Source organism: Pithys albifrons, chromosome 24, assembly GCF_047495875.1.
Source record: "Pithys albifrons albifrons isolate INPA30051 chromosome 24, PitAlb_v1, whole genome shotgun sequence".
NCBI classification, from domain to species: domain Eukaryota; kingdom Metazoa; phylum Chordata; class Aves; order Passeriformes; family Thamnophilidae; genus Pithys; species Pithys albifrons.
This window is the reverse complement of record NC_092481.1, coordinates 6062247-6080731: the sequence shown is the minus strand read 5'-3', so window position 1 is coordinate 6080731 and position 18485 is coordinate 6062247. Positions and strand designations below refer to the sequence as shown.

The 18485-nt window shown below is 54.1% G+C and overlaps 1 protein-coding gene across 1 annotated transcript in view; it reads right to left on the bottom strand.

Annotated features, from left to right (window-relative positions):
• CSMD2 (CUB and Sushi multiple domains 2) overlaps nt 1-18485 on the bottom strand; it is a 292995-nt gene that overhangs the window by 163780 nt on the left and 110730 nt on the right. Inside the window, exons 6-7 of the mRNA XM_071576489.1 lie at nt 13825-13937; nt 7189-7266 (exon numbers count right to left, since the gene is read on the bottom strand). Of these exons, the coding sequence (XP_071432590.1) occupies nt 7189-7266; nt 13825-13937 (191 nt within the window). The remainder of the gene's footprint in view (nt 1-7188; nt 7267-13824; nt 13938-18485) is intronic.

Here is an 18485-nt window from a genome sequence, read left to right as displayed (position 1 = left end):
GGGGTGAGGAACTGCCAACACCCAGGAGAGCCAGGGAGGGGTGACCAGCAATGAGAGAACTCCCAACTCCACCCTCACCTCCCATCCCAGCCCTCTCCAGCCTGTCCAAGGCACAACCAAATGTTCAGGGATGGGACAATATCCTGATTTCCATCCCGAATTCCAGAGACTCCCAAAGGGACTGAGGGCTGATTTTCAGAGAGTTCTGGAGTTTGGTGGGACTCTTCTTGGAGTTTGATGGGAATCTTTTGCATCACTAAGGGAAGGACCCAAGGAAAGGACAACATTTCTTGGCAGTGTGGCCAAAGCAGAGTGGGAATCGTATCCAAGAGGATTTCCATCCCAGCTCTGCCTGGCACTGGGTTAAAGGGAACATCCCAATCACAATTCCAAAAATGCTGCAGTAGCACAGGGAATGGAGAACGGGGAGAGGGGACGGGGAGCGGGGAGAGGGGACGGGGAGCGGGGACGGGGAGAGGGCACGGGGCGCGGGGAGAGGGGCAGGGGGCACGGGGAGAGGGGCACGGGGCGCGGGGAGAGGGGCAGGGGGCGCGGGGAGAGGGGCACGGAGAAGCGGGGAGGGGGGCACGGAGAAGCGGGGAGGGGGGCACGGAGAAGCGGGGAGGGGGGCACGGAGAAGCGGGGAGAGGGCGCGGGGGCGCGGGGAGAGGGCGCGGGGCGCGGGGAGAGGGCGCGGGGGCGCGGGGAGAGGGCGCGGGGGCGCGGGGAGAGGGCGCGGAGAGAGGGGAGAGGGCACGGAGAGCGGGGAGAGGGCACGGAGAGCGGGGAGAGGGCGCGGAGAGCGGGGAGAGGGCGCGGAGAGCGGGGAGAGGGCGCGGAGAAGCGGGAAGAGGGCGCGGAGAAGCGGGGAGAGGGCGCGGAGAAGCGGGGAGAGGGCGCGGAGAAGCGGGGAGAGGGCGCGGAGAAGCGGGGAGAGGGCGCGGAGAAGCGGGGAGAGGGCGCGGAGAAGCGGGGAGAGGGCGCGGAGAGCGGGGAGAGGGCGCGGAGAGCGGGGAGAGGGCACGGAGAGCGGGGAGAGGGCACGGAGAGCGGGGAGAGGGCACGGAGAAGCGGGGAGAGGGCACGGAGAAGCGGGGAGAGGGCACGGAGAGCGGGGAGAGGGCGCGGAGAGCGGGGAGAGGGCGCGGAGAAGCGGGGAGAGGGCGCGGAGAAGCGGGGAGAGGGCGCGGAGAAGCGGGGAGAGGGCGCGGAGAAGCGGGGAGAGGGCGCGGAGAAGCGGGGAGAGGGCGCGGAGAAGCGGGGAGAGGGCGCGGAGAAGCGGGGAGAGGGCACGGAGAGCGGGGAGAGGACACGGAGAGCGGGGAGAGGACACGGAGAGCGGGGAGAGGACGCGGAGAGCGGGGAGAGGGCGCGGAGAAGCGGGGAGAGGGCGCGGAGAAGCGGGGAGAGGGCGCGGAGAAGCGGGGAGAGGGCGCGGAGAAGCGGGGAGAGGGCGCGGAGAAGCGGGGAGGGGGGCACGGAGAAGCAGGGAGAGGGCGCGGAGAGCGGGGAGAGGGCACGGAGCACCAGGAAAGGGGTGACATGGGAAGGCAAAGCACATGGAGAACCTGCACAGACTGCTCAGCGTGGACACACAAAGCCAAGACCATCCAATGTGGTAATTATCCAGTGGGTAATTACACCTTGAGTAGCCAGGGACTGCAGCTGGGAGGTGGAAGGGTTCCTACAAGGAGGGAAGGATCGCTGGGATGGGGCTTTCCTTGGAGCACATTCCACCTTCCCACAGCCAGGGCCAAACCACCCCCCACAGAGCCCCTTCCATGCCCACGTGGGTCACTCTGCACTGCCACAGCCAGGTATTAATTCCCATGGTGGGTGACCTCCAGTTCAAGGCTGGAGATGCCCAGCACAAACAGGCCCCAGAGGGCAGGTTGGCATTTTGTCAGTCACATTCCTGGAGGCTCAAACCAGTTAATCTCTTGTTAGCTGGAGATTTATTAACACCTACATGACACGTGTAGATAAACCAGAGAACTGATAAGATAAAGCAGAGCAAGGGGAAAGGAAAGATATCTCCAAACCCTGGGAGTTGGGGAGATTTCCTTGGGAGGGTGAGGGAAAGCAAAAGAAAAGGAGGAGATGGATTAGATGGTCACTTAGAGAAGCTTTTGTGGTTTGAATCACACCCAGGACACCCAACCCAAGGACCAGAATGCAGATTGTTGTGCTGAGGATTCACTGCCAACCCCAGGAACACCTTCCCAAAGCCTGGGCTGGGCTGTCCCATCCCACAGGAACCTCCAAATTCCTGGGAAACAACAGACCTCAACAGCTGGGATGAACTTCAATTTCTGTATTAGATGCTCAAGGATTCCCTCCCCCAAACACAGAACTCCTTTCCCACCCCTTCATTCTCCTCCCGGTTTTCTCAACAACTTTTCTCATCGTGAATTCAACAACAGCCAGTTCTGATTGTTCTTTTTGCCACAGGAATTCACTGTTAACATCTGGTCAAAGAACTGAGACCCTTCCTTAGTTCTCTGTATCTGCCCATGCTGATAAAGGTCACTTGAGAACACTCCCAAGGGACTCATTTTTTACTGGGTTTAGGAACATAAAGCAGGAACCACAAAACGAAGCAGCATCTGAAGAGATTTTACAAAGCCCCAACATTTTCTCAGCATGAGAAATGCAGTGAAAGCTCCTCCAAGTGCCCAGGAAGATCCTCCAAGCACCCAGGAAGCTCCTCCAAGCGCCCAGGAAGCTCCTCCAGCGCCCAGGAAGCTCCTCCAGCGCCCAGGAAGCTCCTCCAGCGCCCAGGAAGCTCCTCCAGCGCCCAGGAAGCTCCTCCAGCACCCAGGAAGCTCCTCCAGCACCCAGGAAGCTCCTCCAGCACCCAGGAAGCTCCTCCAGCACCCAGGAAGCTCCTCCAGCACCCAGGAAGATCCTCCAGCGCCCAGGAAGATCCTCCAGCGCCCAGGAAGATCCTCCAGCGCCCAGGAAGATCCTCCAGCGCCCAGGAAGATCCTCCAAGCGCCCAGGAAGCTCCTCCAGTGCCCAGAAAGCTCCTCCAGCGCCCAGGAAGATCCTCCAGCGCCCAGGAAGATCCTCCAGCGCCCAGGAAGCTCCTCCAAGTGCCCAGGAAGCTCCTCCAAGCACCCAGGAAGCTCCTCCAGCGCCCAGGAAGCTCCTCCAGCGCCCAGGAAGCTCCTCCAGCGCCCAGAAAACAAGGAAAGTGTTTCCAGGACCAGGAAACACTCAGGAGTTCAGCAATACCAAGTCCCAGCCTTGGGCTGGGAGGTCCTAACGCTGGGGAGGAGCAATTCCAGCTGGGAATGTTCCCCTTGGAGAACTCTGAGCCCTCATTTCCCACCCTGTGGCTCTCTCAGGACAGCCCAGAAGGTGCAGGTTCACAAACACTCCCAGACTTGCAGATTTTGGGACCATTCAGTGTTCCCTCCCCAATCCCAACCCAGGGTGCCCCAGACTGGGCTGCCAAATGCCAGCCCCAGGGTTGGCTCCCCTGGCCCTCCACAGCCACCCTGGGCTGTGCCAGCCCAGCAGAGCACACGGGCACAGCCCCACCAGCCATGCCAGGAGCAGCTTTGCTGCAAAGCTCAGGATCCACAACCTCCCCATGCTGGGCTGAGACCTTCAATTGCTCCAGAAAGACCTTCCAGTTGTACCTTTTGAACAGATTTTGACCAACCTGGACATTCCCAGAACTTTCCCTCCTCCACCCCGGGCCCCCCAGCAGTGCCTGTCCAGAGATGCCTCCCCAAAGGTCACAAAAACAACTTTGGTGCTGTTTTCCAAAACCAAAATACCACATTTTTCCCACTGTAGGACCTGGAATATCCCCATCCACACACTGGGAGCAGTAACAGAAACAATCTCCAAAATAAAACCTCAGACTGAAACCCAGTTCCTCTGTCTTGTTTTACCAGTTTGTCTCCAAAGGGACTGAATGCCCAAATAATTTCAGGGATGGTGAACAGTATGAGGCCCTTGATCACAATTCCAAACAACCACATTCCACAACAAGAAGCACCTCCCACCAAAATTCCATATTTTTATGTGGGGTTTTTTTTCCTGAAGTAGCATCACCACTTGTTCTGTGACCACATTTTACCTCCATTCACACCCCAAACCACCAGATTTCAACCTGGGCAGCCAAGCCCAGAGTCCTCCCAGCCAAGCCCAGTGACCCCCCAGCCAATCCCAGTGTCCCCCCCCAGCCAGGCAAGTCCAGTGACCCCCCAACCAACCCCAAACCCTCTGCAGGACCTGCAGAGCTGCAGAAAAGATTTTAGGGAGGATTTCAGGACAGCTGCAAAGACATTGAACATAAAGCACAGACTTGGAGGTTGGACTTGATCATCTTGGAGACCTTTTCCAGCTTTAATGGCTCTGTGATTCCATGGCAGAGCTGTTACCAAGAGAAATAGGAATTCCTGAATTCCTTTTCCAGCCTTAATGACTGTGATTCCATGGCAGAGCTGTTACCAAGAGAAAGAGGAATTCCTGAATTCCTTTTCCAGCCCCAGTGACTTTGTGATTCCAAGGCAGAGCTGTTACCAATAGAAAGAGGAATTCCTAAATTCCTCTTCCAGCCTTAATAACTCTGTGATTCCATGGCAGAGCTGTTCCCAAGAGCCACAGGAATTCCTAAATTCCTTTTCCAGCCCCAGTGACTCTGATTCCAAGGCAGAGCTGTTCCCAAGAGCCACAGGAATTCCTAAATTCCTTTTCCAGCCCCAATGACTCTGATTCCATAGCAGAGCTGTTCCCAAGAGCCACAGGAATTCCTAAATTTCTCCAGCCAACCTCAGTGACCTTCCCAGCCTGTCCCACCTGCAGAATCAGGAGCTGAGGGAAATAACAGAGCACAAGGGTCACATCCAACCACTCAAATCAAAACCTCAGGGGGGGAAAGGAGGAGATAACATTGTGGGCTCCTTTTTCTGAGCCAAAGCACCATTTTTAGTGACATCTCCCCTGGAATCAGCACTTCTGCAGTTGGCAGTTCCCTGGGGGAGCAGAGAGAGAGCAGAAGGCTGTGGGGATGGGGGTGGATCAGGACTGGGAAGGACCTGCTGGAGATGGGAAGAACTTGGACCACTCTCAACATCTCCAATATTGCGGCTGAGCTGATTTATCAGCCTGACAAGATCAGCACTGCCCAAGATGCTGAAGGGGCAGCTTTGGGGCAGCTTTGGGGCAGCTCTGGGGCAGCTCTGGGGCTGCTCTGGGGGTTGAGGAGAAACTGGGCAGAGGCAGGACTGGGGCAGAGCTGAAGTGATGGAAGGAAAGTTCATTGCTTGGCCTCAGCACCTTCCCCAGAGCCCACACAGGACATTAGAAATGGGTGAAAATGCTCCAGGGAAGCAGCTGAGCATTCCCAGGAAGGAGAAATCAGAATCCCAGATATTCTTTGGACCAAAACACTTCTACCAACTAAACACTCCAAGCCAGGCTGACATTTCTCACCCCCTTCCCCACATTTTCCACGTCCATGACATCAGACCCCCACCCCAAACACATCCCTCTGTCTCCACACAAAGCCAGTGGGATTTTCCAGCTGAATTTCATACTCAGTTAAATGGACTGAAATGTTTATTACAATTAAATTCATCCTGACAAGAACAAATCACCCAGGCAGGAACATCTTGCACACAGAGTTTTCCTTCAGAACTGAATCCATTTGCTCTAAACCCATCCTGGAGATTTGGGGCAATTTTCCAGCCTGTTATTATTTACCTTGTTGGGTCTTGTTGCTGAAAAACCAGAGCCTAAAAGAATTCTCATGTGAGCCCCTCTCATTTTAGAGGTTTCAAACCCAGCTCACCGTTTCTTAACTCAATTTTTGTATCCAAAACTCAACCAAATGAAATGTCCAAGCAGTTTCTCCTTGATGGGTGTAATGGGCTGTGAACCAACATGAGCAATTCCACAATTCCACCCTCTCCCCACTGCAAACCAGAGGAAAAAATGCTCCATTCTGCTCCCATTGGAATTCAGAGCAAGGTCATTCAAGCCCCTCCTGTTTAACCTCAGAGTCCCCCACACACACAGGAAGAAACTCCACCTGGTTTGAGAAGAACCTGATGTAGAAACGTGGCTGGACCTCCAGGATTGCCCTCCTGGCCAGAGGGAACCACAGCAGTGCCACCCTAACAGAGCCACTGCAACAGGACACCCCAAAATCAGTGCCACAACCCCACCATTGGTGTCATCAGAGCCACAAACCCAGAGATTCTGCAGGGAGGACTGAACAAAACTCCAACAGAGAAAGCAAGGGCTGCCACCACCCCTGCACAGTTTCTGGCAGGTCTTTCTGGTCTTGTTCTTTAGCCCCATTTCTGATTTCACAGCATCATTAATTCAGTTTTCCCAATTCTTCCCAGCTGGACAAAGCTCCAACAGAAAAAGCAAGGACTGCCACAACCCCTGCACAGTTTCTGGCAGGTCTTTCTGGTCTTGTTCTTTAGCCCTACTCCTGATTTCACAGCATCATTAATTCACTTTTTCCATTTTTTCCCAGCTGGACAAAACTCCACCAGAAAAAGCAAGGACTGCCACAACCCCTGCACAGTTTCTGATGGGTCTTTCTGGTGTTGTTCTTTAGCCCTATTTCTGATTTCACAGCATCATTAATTCAGTTTTCCCAGTTCTTCCCAGCTGGACAAAACTCCAACAGAAAAAGCAAGGACTGCCATGACCCCTGCACAGTTTCTAACAGGTTTTTGGTGTTGTTCTTTAGCCCTATTCCTGATTTCACAGCATCATTAGTTCAGTTTTCCCAGTTCTTCCCAGCTGGACAAAACTCCACCAGAAAAAGCAAGGACTGCCACAACCCCTGCACAGTTTCTGAGAGGTCTTTCTGTTCTTTAGCCCTACTCCTGATTTCACAGCATCATTAATTCAGTTTTCCCAAGTCTTCCCAGCTGGACAATCCCCACCCTGAAAGGTGCCCCTTGAGCAGCAGAATACAGTATATATTTGTCTATTCAATGCCCACCTTGCCCACACTCAGTGCCCCCCAGGCCCAGCTGGAGGGGTTGGTAAAGGTTGGGAGCAGAGCAGGGAGGGCTGCAGGGATGGGAAGGGAGGAGAGGGCACGGAATTCCAGCTTGGAGAGGACACAGTTCTGAGATCACTGACCATCAAATGGAATGTCCAGGAGATCATTACAAAGCACAGCAAAGGAGCAGCCAGAGAACTTACACACTGATGTCTTCTGGTTGCTGTTCTTGCTGGGCATCAACTTCACCCCTCTGGATTTGAGCTCCATTTGCTTTTTCACTGCAGGGACAGATTGGAAACAGAGGGAAGACAAGGAGAAGATTTAGTTGAGCATCAGGAATGAGTTCCAAAGAAAATGAGGCAACATTTGTACATCCCCCACCCCCCCTGTGGTGCCACAACCCCTCCCTGAGCCCTTCACACCATGAGGGAGCCTCTCACCCACCATGGTAGGGCTGGATTGGTGTCCTTGGAGAGCTTTTATTTGAAGATAGAAGTGGAGTCCAACCCCCCACCCCTCTAAAGCCACCTCTTAACACCCTGAAAATGGGACACAGACAAAAGGGAAGCTCTAAAAGTTCCTGAGAGTGAAATTCTGGCTTAGTTTCACCCAGGAGGTTATTCCATGACTACATTAGACAGCAAAGCCATTCTCTGCTTGCACAGGAACATCATCCCCTAAAAACTGTCACCATGGCCTGGGTGAGGATTGGGCTCAAAAAGGCAGGAAAATAGCAGGGAAAACAAAATTAACCCCCTATTGTTGGCAAAGAGAAGGTTAAATCCCCACTATTAAAACCCAGATCTGGATGGTGAGTCTACCCAAGGTCCAACCCTTGACCTCCCTACCCCAAAGCTCCACCTGAAGGCACGATGGGCTCAAGCTCTGCCAGGGGAAATTGAAGTTGGAGATCAGGAAAAAAATCCTTCCCAGGATTGCTCAGGGATTGGAATGGGCTGCCCAGAGAGGGGGTGGATTCCCCATCCCTGGAGGTTTTTCAGCTGAGCTTGGCCGTGGCACTGAGTGCCATGATCTGGTAAAGGGACTGGAGTTGGACCAAGGGTTGGACTTGATGATCTCAGAGGTCTTTTCCAACCCAACTGAGAAGAGCAACGAGGCTGGAGAAGGGACTGGAGCACAAGTGCTGTGGGGAGAGGCTGAGGGAGCTGGGGGTGTTCAGCCTGGAGAAGAGGAGGCTCAGAGGTGACCTCAGCACTGTCTGGAACTGCCTGAAGGGAAGTTCTGGCCAGCTGGGGGTTGGTCTCTTCTCCCAGGCACTCAGCAATAGGACAAGGGGGCACGATGGGCTCAAGCTCTGCCAGGGGAAATTGAAGTTGGAGATCAGGAAAAAATTCTTTGCAGAGAGAGTGCTCAGGGATTGGAATGGGCTGCCCAGAGAGGGGGTGGATTCCCCATCCCTGGAGGTTTTTCAGCTGAGCTTGGCCGTGGCACTGAGTGCCATGATCTGGTAAAGGGCCTGGAGTTGGACCAAGGGTTGGACTTGATGATCTCAGAGGTCTTTTCCAACCCAATCCATTCTGTGATTCTAAATCCGTGCTCAGGATTTTTCCCTCCTCTCCCTCCTTCTGCCATCCCAAAAAGGTGCCAGGTGGAAGGAAACAACCTCCAGGTGCCTTGGGCAGGGCAGGTGGCAGCACAACCAGGTGTCCCCTGTCACCCCTGGCAGCTGGGACTGCAGGGATGGAAAAGCTGCTGAGCTGAGACCCTCTGGAGGGACCCGAGGGCTGCTCTGGCTGCTGCTCCCCCTCCCTCTCTCCACATATTTCATTCCAGAAGTTGGATCCCAAATGGCTTTTTAGCTGATTGTTACCAACACATCATTGCAGCTTTTGCTGATCCCTGTGCTTGCAGTGCCCTGCAGGAGAACCTGGCACAATTCTGGCTGAGGCACAAGGAGGTTTTGGCCCCCAAAATGTGAGTTTTGGGAGCCCCATGTCCTTCCTTCAGTGCCTTGGCAGCACCTCGAGGTCAGGCTGCAAATCCCCTGCAGGAATCTGGGGGTCTTTGGGGCACCCTCAGACCTTCTGCTTTCCTCCTCCTGCACCTGCAGGTGGATTTAAAAGCAAAAAGGAACAAGTGTTTGATTTCCTTTGATAGTGGCTTGCTGTTAATTAGTTTTCTCCTCTTAAATTAAAACACAGCCAACCCCCCCAAAGAGGCTGAAGGTACCAAAGCTGCCGAGAAAGACACGAATTTTCCTCATGAATATTTTCTGAGCTGCTGCAGAGCTGGGTTTGAAGTTGGTCCTGCTTTAATTCAAGAGAAAGCAGAAAGCTGTAAGCAAATGATGAATGAAAGGCCCCAGCCAGCTCTGTCTCAAAGCAGCACCTCAGGTGAGCTTCAAGGAGCACCATCTCCTGTGGGAAGCTCCTGGGAGCAGATGTTCCTCACAGCCTGAGTCTGCAGCCCCCAAATGGCATGATTAAAAAAGCCTTGGTAGTTACAGCAGTAATTTTTCCTGACAACTTTGGCTTAGAAATGTGCTAATTTAGGGATGAAAGAATGACAAGAGAGAGAACACGAGGAGAAGGGTTTGAAGCAGGAGATGGGCTGGTTTTCTCTGTGGATAAGGATGGGCTTGTCAGGAAAAGGTTGCTGGGAAGTGGTTGGGATGTTTTGCTCTCTGCTGGGAGGCTCTTCTGTGCCCACGTCGGCTTCAGCTGTGCCAGGGAAGGTCCTGCTGGGAGTCAGTTGGAGTTCTGAGGGTGGTGCCATGGGGAGATGTCACCTCTTGCTGCCTCTGTCCTCTCCACGTGGCTCTGCCAGGGTGGAGGTGGTGGAAAACCCTCTGGTGGGGAACCCTCTGGGCCCATCGTGCCCCCTTGTCCTATTGCTGAGTGCCTGGGAGAAGAGACCAACCCCCAGCTGGCCAGAACTTCCCTTCAGGCAGTTCCAGACAGTGTTGAGGTCACCTCTGAGCCTCCTCTTCTCCAGGCTGAACACCCCCAGCTCCCTCAGCCTCTCCCCACAGCACTTGTGCTCCAGTCCCTTCTCCAGCCTCGTTGCTCTTCTCAGTTGGGTTGGAAGAGACCTCTGAGATCATCAACCCTTGATCCAACCCCACTGTGATCACCATGACTTGATCCAACCACGACTTGATCCAACCCTACTGTGATCACCAGCCCAGGGCACTCCGTGCCCTGGGCTGGTGATCACAGTGGGGTTGGATCAAGACATGTTGGATTCTCTGTCCCTGGAGGTGTTTCAGAGGACACTCAGAGCCACATCCAGTCCCTTCTCCAGCCTCGTTGCTCTTCTCTGGCCCCACTCCAGCCCCTCAATCTCTTTCCTCAACTGAGGGGCCCAGAACTGAACACAACACTCAAGGTGTGGCCTCCCCAAGGCAGAGTCCAGGGGAAGGGTCACTGCCCTGGGCCTGCTGGCCACGCTAGTTTGGATCCAGGCCAGGATCCCATTGGCCTTCTTGGCCACCTGGGCACACTGGTGGCTCCTGTTGAGCTTCCTGTCCCTCAGTCCCCCCAGGTCCCTCTGCCTGGCTGCTCTCCAGCCACTCTGTGCCCAGCCTGGAGCGCTGCAGGGGCTTGGGGTGGCCAAAGGGCAGGACCTGCACTTGGCCTTGTTGAACTTCATCCCATTGGGATCAACCCATCTCTCTCCATCCCTCTGATTTGCTTGCACAAAGTGTTGGCCAGAACACAAGATTCCCCTTCATAAAAGGGAGAAGGGGACAATGTTTAACTCTGCCAGGAAGGGAATAAATTCCCTGAATTAAGCAAAAAAAAAAACCAACCCAAACCCTCCACATTGTGATTGTATCTAACCCTGCTTTGCATTCCCCCAGTGATTTCCAGACAGGGCATGGATTAGGAGCAGCTGAAGGGAACAGCCAACAAAGGTGTTCTGCAAAACTCAGGATCAATTTAAACAAGCTGGAAGGGAAATTGTTTTCTTATAGATTATCAGCAAAGCCAGACCCAGGCTCAGAGGACACAGGGTGTTAATAAATGAGGTATTTACACCTCTTGGGAAAACAGACCACAAATGAGATTCCCCTCAGCCTTTCTCCCTTCTCCTGGACCATCCTGGGCTATGATCCATCTCTCCTGCTGCAAAATTCCTTCCATTGCTCTGCTTTTCATGGCATTCCATGCCCTGGTCTGTATTTGTTTCCCTCCATTCAGTATTTATGGCCAGGGAGGTTCTGCTCCCACGGGAAGGTCACACTGAGGTTGGTTTGAAGTTGTGTTGGCATCAAATCTTGTCCATTCAGACCCAGCAAAGATCCTGAAATCTCCTCCAGCAAAGAGAAGGGACCTGACAAACCCCACCAAGACCACCAAGAGAAGGAAAACCAGTGGCAGGTGCCCATTGAGACCCAGCAAAGATCCTGAAATCTCCTCCAGCAAAGAGAAGGGACCTGACAAACCCCACCAAGAGAAGGAAAACCAGTGGCAGGTGCCCACTGAGACCCAGCAAAGATCCTGAAATCTCCTCCAACAGAGAGAAGGGACCTGACAAACCCCACCCAGACCAGCAAGAGGAGGAAAACCAGTGGCAGGTGCCCACTGAGACCCAGCAAAGATCCTGAAATCTCCTCCAGCAGAGAGAAGGGACCTGACAAACCCCACCAGGAGGAAAACCAGTGGCAGGTGCCCATTGAGACCCAGCAAAGATCCTGAAATCTCCTCCAGCAAAGAGAAGGGACCTGACAAACCCCACCAAGACCACCTAGAGAAGGAAAACCAGTGGCAGGTGCCCACTGAGACCCAGCAAAGATCCTGAAATCTCCTCCAGCAAAGAGAAGGGACCTGACAAACCCCACCCAAACCACCAAGAGGAGGAAAACCAGTGGCAGGTGCCCATTGAGACCCAGCAAAGATCCTGAAATCTCCTCCAGCAGAAAGAAGGGACCTGACAAACCCCACCAGGAGGACGAAAACCAGTGGCAGGTGCCCACTGAGACCCAGCAAAGATCCTGAAATCTCTCCCAGCAGAGAGAAGGGACCTGACAAACCCCACCCAGACCACCAAGAGGAGGAAATCCAGTGGCAGGTGCCCCCTGGCAGCCAGAGCTGGGCCCTCCCTCGATGCCACCTCAAGAGCAGGTGAAGTTCATCCTTCAAACACTCCACACTCAAGTTCATCCTTCAAACACTCCACACTCAAGTTCATCCTCTCCAACAACCCGGTTTCCAAGGAGAGTGTGAGATTAGAACCCCCTGACATTTATCTAATCAGGGCAATTATAACATTAATCTTGACTTTTCTATTTAGGAAGAGAGGCTGAGTCAGGAGGGTGTTTTAATAGAAAGCAGAGAGGGAAAATGTCCTGTCAAAAGGCATCAACTGCACAGGAACAACAGGAACAAAAAGAGGAGGTTTTTTTCCCTTATAATTTAAAGTAATTTATGTGTTCAAGGGAAGACAGGAGAGTTGAACAACAATGGTGGGTCAGGAAGCAAAGCCCATGTTGAGGACAGGACAGCATTGCCAAGGCTGAGCAACCAGGGGGCATCCAAACTGGGCAGGTTTAGCCAAGGCAAGTCCTCTCCTGTCCCTCTGCTCTGCATTTCCCTCACCAAATGCCCCTTCCTTGGCACCAAAGGGGCTGAGCTGGGTGCCAGTCCTGCCCCTCCCCTGCCCATTCTCCCTCTCTCTGCTCCTGCCCAACAGCAGCTGCACCCACAGCCCCTCCAGACAGAGGGGGACACATTTCCAAGGAATTCACCCCACCCCTCCCCTTCTGTGCCCCTCTGGTGCCACCCAGAGCTGTGCTGGGCCAGGGCTGGCACCAACCTGGGAGCAGCAGCTCCCCTGGGCCTGAGCCACGGGGCTAAAGGTCTGCCCTGCCTGGACAGCCCCTCCAGATCCCAGCCAGAAACATTTGCATCCCAATCCAGAAACATTTTCATCCCAATCCAGAAATCTTCTTATCCCAATCCAGAAATCTCTTTATCTCAGTCCAGTTGTCTCTTTATCCCAATCCAGAACCTTTTTTTATCCCAATCCAGAACCTTTTTTTTAGCCCAATCCAGAACCTTTTTTTATCCCAATCCAGAACCTTTTTTTAGCCCAATCCAGAACCTTTTTTTATCCCAATCCAGAACCCTTTTTTAAAATCCCAATCCAGAACTTTTTTTAATCCCAATCCAGAAAACTCTTTTTCCCAGTCCAGTTGTCTCTTTATCCCAATCCAGAACCTTTTTTTTATCCCAATCCAGAACCTTTTTTTAGCCCAATCCAGAACCTTTTTTTAGCCCAATCCAGAAAACTCATTTTCCCAGTCCAGTTGTCTCTTTATCCCAATCCAGAACCTTTTTTTATCCCAATCCAGAACCTTTTTTAGCCCAATCCAGAACCTTTTTTTAGCCCAATCCAGAACTTTTTTTTTATCCCAATCCAGAAAACTCTTTTTCCCAGTCCAGAGATCTTTTGATCCCAATTCAGAAACCTTTTGATCCCAATTGAGAGATCTTTGTTATCCCAATCCAGAATCATTTTATCCCAATCCAGAAACCTCTTTATCCCAGTCCTGAAATCTTTTTCTCCCAGTCCTGAATCCTTCCCTGGGAGGGTGGGCAGCCCCTGGCACAGGTTGGGCAGAGAAGCTGTGGCTGCCCCAGCCCTGGCAGTGCCCAAGGCCAGGTTGGAGCAATCTGGGATAGTGGAAATTGTCCCTGTCCATGGAAGGGGTGGAATTAAATGGTCTTTAAGGTCTCTCCCAATTCAGGGTTTCTATGAAGTTCACACTTCTAGAGATTCCAGCTGGCAAATGAGCCCCAGCAGTGCCCAGAGAGCCCCTGCAGGTTGGCAGGGACACGGCCTGGCTGAGGGGCAGCAGGGGCAGCACTTACCCTGGTACTGGGCACTGAAGCCCTTCTGCCTGTGGTTGCCATCGGAGGTGAAGTGGAGCCGCAGCCAGTTCTTGCTGCTGATCACTGGGGCGGGCAAGGAGGTGCCAGTGAACCTGCAAGAGGGCAGAGAGGGGCACAGGTTAGTGCCTGGCATCCCCCCACACACTGCCCCTAAAGGAGTTCCTGCTCTAGAGCAGCCACAGAGCCACATCAGTGCCTGGCATACCCCACACTGCCCCTGCAGGAGTTCCTCCCGTGCCATGGGCACAGCTAAGGTGGTGCCAGTGAACCTGCAAGAGGGCAGAGAGGGGCACAGGTTAGTGCCTGACATCCCCCCCACACTGCTCCTGCAGGAGTTCCTCCCCTCCCATTGCTGGGCATAAATATTGTACCTGTGCCACCCACAGCCCAGAGCCAGCACTGCCAGGGCCACCTGTGCCACCTCCAGCCCTGCCCAGGGCCACTTCTGCCACCCACAGCCCAGAGCCAGCACTGCCAGGGCCACCTGTGCCACTTCCAGCCCTGCCCAGGGCCACCTGTGGCACCCACAGCCCAGTGCCAGCACTGCCAGGGCCACTTCTGCCACCTCCAACCCTGCCCAGGGCCATCTGTGCCATCCACAGCCCAGAGCCAGCCCTGCCAGGGCCACCTCTGTCACTTCCAGCCCTGCCCAGGGCCATCTGTGCCACCCACAGCCCTGCTAGGGCCACCCGTGCCACCCATAGCCCAGAGTCAACACTGCCAGGGCCACCTCTGCCACCTCCAGCCCTGCTAGGGCCACCTGTGCCACCTCCAGCCCTGCCAGGGCCACCTGTGCCACCCATGCCACCCACAGCCCAGAGTCAACACTGCCAGGGCCATCTCTGCCACCTCCAGCACTGCCAGGGCCACCTGTGCCACCTCCAGCCCTGCCCAGGGCCACCTGTGCCACCCCCAGCCCTGCCCACCCACTGCCTGAGCGTGCCCAGTGCCCAGCAGGGCTGGCAGAATCCTCTGCACTCTCAAAGTGCTTCTAAGATTCTCCTCAATCATTTCTCTCTCTCTCATTTCCATCCCCATCTCTCAGCCCTTCCAGAAGCACAAAATCTTCCCTAAATGGATCCTGGGTGGGTTTTTTTGCCATCCTTGGAGGACTCCAAGGCAGAAGAACCTGCTGAGTTGGAAACTTCTCCCAACCACCAAGTTCCACCAGGCACATTTGGGGCTCAGCTTGAAGAGGGGATGCCCCAACCCAACTGGGAGAAAGTTGCTCTGGTTGGTTGTTCTGACACAACGATCTTAAACTTCCTCCTCTCATCCCCCAAAGGCCTTTTGATTCCTTGGTTTGAATCAACAGGCAAAGTTCTCAGAAATAATCTCTGGGTGTGCAGAGCCAGATTTTGCTCTCAGAACTGGAGAGGGAAAAGTGATTCGATTCTGAAGGTTCCCAGAAGTGAAACATCCACGGTCTGTATATCAGAATTTCAGGGCAAGAGAGAGAGAGCAAATGTTATTAAAGAGCCACAAAAGGCAGGAAATCCAGAGTTAAACCAAACACTGGATCAAATTCAAAAGGAGCAGAATGGAGGAGCAAAAGATACAGCTCAGGATTGTCTCAACAGGGAGCATGTTTGCCTTATTAATTCCTGCTGCTCCTCTGCTCTGCTCAAGGTGCTTGGATTGGGCAGGAATGAAGCAGGAGCCAGGCAGAGTTCCCAGAAAGGCACCTGGGAGAGGTGGAGCCCCCCAGACAACCCCCAGTCAGTCTCTGCTCCACACACACCAGCCCAGAACCATCTCCAGCCTTGGGGGCATGGCCAAGGTGACCCAAGGTGACCCAAGGTGGCCCCAAGCCCTGGCTCTGCTCCATGTGCCATCTGCTCAGAAGTCTAGACACGCCTGGGGCAGAGCTTGCTCTGCAAAAGTCATCTACACTCTGGTTTATTTGTTCTTGTGCTTCCTGGGCTTTATACAGGATGGAAAATATCTCTGTCCCAGTTTTTATCCAGGTCCAGGACTATGTTTGCCCTGAGATCAGACTGGAGATTAGACCAGTGCAGAACACCCAAGCTGAGCATTCCAGGAGCTCCTCACGACTTCCCAAAGCCATCGACTTCATCAGCCCTGTCAGGTCCTCAGTGACCCATGGATGGATGAAGGAAGGTTTCCTCTCATTCTTTTACTCATCCCAGCCCTTCCTCCCTTCTCCATCAGGTCCATCAATCCCATCCCTACCCAAAGCAAGTCATTTCATGCACTCCCACTCTGGTTTGGGTTGGAAGGGACCTCCAAGCCCATCTCAATCCCTACCATGGGCAGAGACACCTTCCTGCAGCCCTAAAACCAGGAGACAACCCCAATCACACCAGTTTGTTCATTTTACAGAAATTCCTCTCCCAAACTTGATCAGTTCCAAGCCTTTCTCTTCCAATCAGTTTTCTTTCCTTAAAACAAAAATGCCTTTATTTTCTGGAGCCTTAAACAACTACAGGTGAGGGTCCTACAGAGAGGGTGGGAGTTATAAATTAATCTTGTTAATATTTGAGGGAGAATCAGCATAAGAAAAGCACTGGGGGGGGAAAAACTCTTGTTCCAGTCGTTGATCAGATGTAAAAAGTCTGAGCCACTTCCTCTCCCACCTCTCAGCCTTCATTATGATAACTCTATCAAAGTGCAGTTGAGTCACTTCACATTTGCTGTGTCACAGTTAAATTATCAACAAGTACAACCAGAAATGGATTTTTTCCAGCCAGGAGATTACGTTCCACCCCCTCCCCTGGTTCCTGTGGAGGCCTCTCTGCTGAAACTCTGGAACAGCAGCAGGTGCATCACAATAAAAACCGAGGTGATGTTTTGTCTGTTGTGCTGACAAATGTCCCCAAACACAAAGCTCGGTCCCAGCAGGCAGCACAGGGAGGTGACCTCACTATCAAGGCAGAACAGGCAGTGTTTGCAATCCCAACACAGCTGCTGTCAAGAAATGTTCCTGAGCTCAGCCCTCCTTGAACCTCCCTTATCTCCCCCACTGGCATCTTATCTGGGCACTCTCAGCGTCACCAGAAAGTGTTTCCAAGGGCTCCTCCAGAACAAACTGCTTATCAGTCCCTCTGGCCCTTCCCCTCCCTTCCAGAAGGCTCTGCAGCCTGGCCTGAATTCTTCCAGCCCACCAGAGCTGTGCCCTGTCACGACAGTGGTGAGATGATGCCCGTGGTGGCACCACCAAGAGGGTGGAACAAATGCCCTTCCTGTGAATGAACTCAGGGCAAGAAGGAGCAAGAGCTTCACAAAACCTTCCTGTGGGGATCAGCCAAACACACCCCTTTGGGGGAGAGGGTGGGTCAGGCTGGAAGGGACCACAGTGGGTCAGCCAGGCCACGTGGATTGTGTCCAGATGGTTCTGGAACATCTCAGTGAGGAGACTCCATACCCTCTGTGGTCTCTGCTCAGTGCTGGGTCACTGCACAGGAAAGAAGTTCCTCCTCATGTCCAGGTGGCACTCCCTGGGCATCAGTTCCTGCCAGTTCCTCTTGTGCCATTGCTGGGCCCCCTGAGCAGAGCCTGGTCCTGCTCTGCCCCCTCCTGCAGGCACTGCCCCCCATGGGGAGGTGCCCTCAGTGTCCCTGCTCTGCCCCCTCCTGCAGGCACTGCCAGCCATGGGGAGGTGCCCTCAGTGTCCCTGCTCTGCCCCGTCCCTGCGGGCACTGCCAGCCATGGGGAGGTGCCCTCAGTGTCCCTGCCCTGCCCGCCATGGGGAGGTGCCCTCAGTGTCCCTGCTCTGCCCCTTCCTGCGGGCACTGCCAGCCATGGGGAGGTGCCCTCAGTGTCCCTGCTCTGCCCCTTCCTGCGGGCACTGCCAGCCATGGGGAGGTGCCCTCAGTGTCCCTGCTCTGCCCCTTCCCTGCAGCCACTGCCAGCCATGGGGAGGTGCCCTCAGTGTCCCTGCTCTGCCCCTTCCCTGCAGCCACTGCCAGCCATGGGGAGGTGCCCTCAGTGTCCCTGCTCTGCCCCCTCCTGCAGGCACTGCCAGCCATGGGGAGGTGCCCTCAGTGTCCCTGCTCTGCCCCCTCCTGCAGGCACTGCCAGCCATGGGGAGGTGCCCTCAGTGTCCCTGCTCTGCCCCCTCCCTCTGAGAGGTCCCTCTCTCTGTGCCCTCTGGAGGCTCCCTCAGCCTTTCCTGGGATGCTCCAGACCCTTCAGCATCTTTGCATCCCTTGATCCTCCCCCTGGGCCAGCCCCAGGAGCTCCAGTCTCTGCATTCATCACTCCAGCTGTGCCTCCCCAGGGCTGAGAATTCTGTGTTTAACCCTCACTGAAGTCCATGTGAAGCCCCTCCCAGCCCAAACCCCAGGAATGCCTCTGGTCCCTTCTCCCAATCCCCTTTGGGATGCTCAGTAACAATCAGAGGTGCCTGCAGAGCTTTCAGCCCCAAATCCCAATTCTCCAGGCTCTTTCCTGCACTTACTCTGTAATAGCATTTTTTATTGCATGGGAGAAAGGACCTAATACTGCAATTACTTCATTTAATGCCATGTAATGGCTGAAGGGGCTTGTCAGCTCCCTGGAATACAGAGCAGGCCAAGGGTGGTGTAATTGCATTAAAAACAGGAGTAACTACTCATATTAAAGAGGGGCAGAAATAAAAGGCAACACAGTGGGAATTGGAGGGAAAGGGAACAATTCCT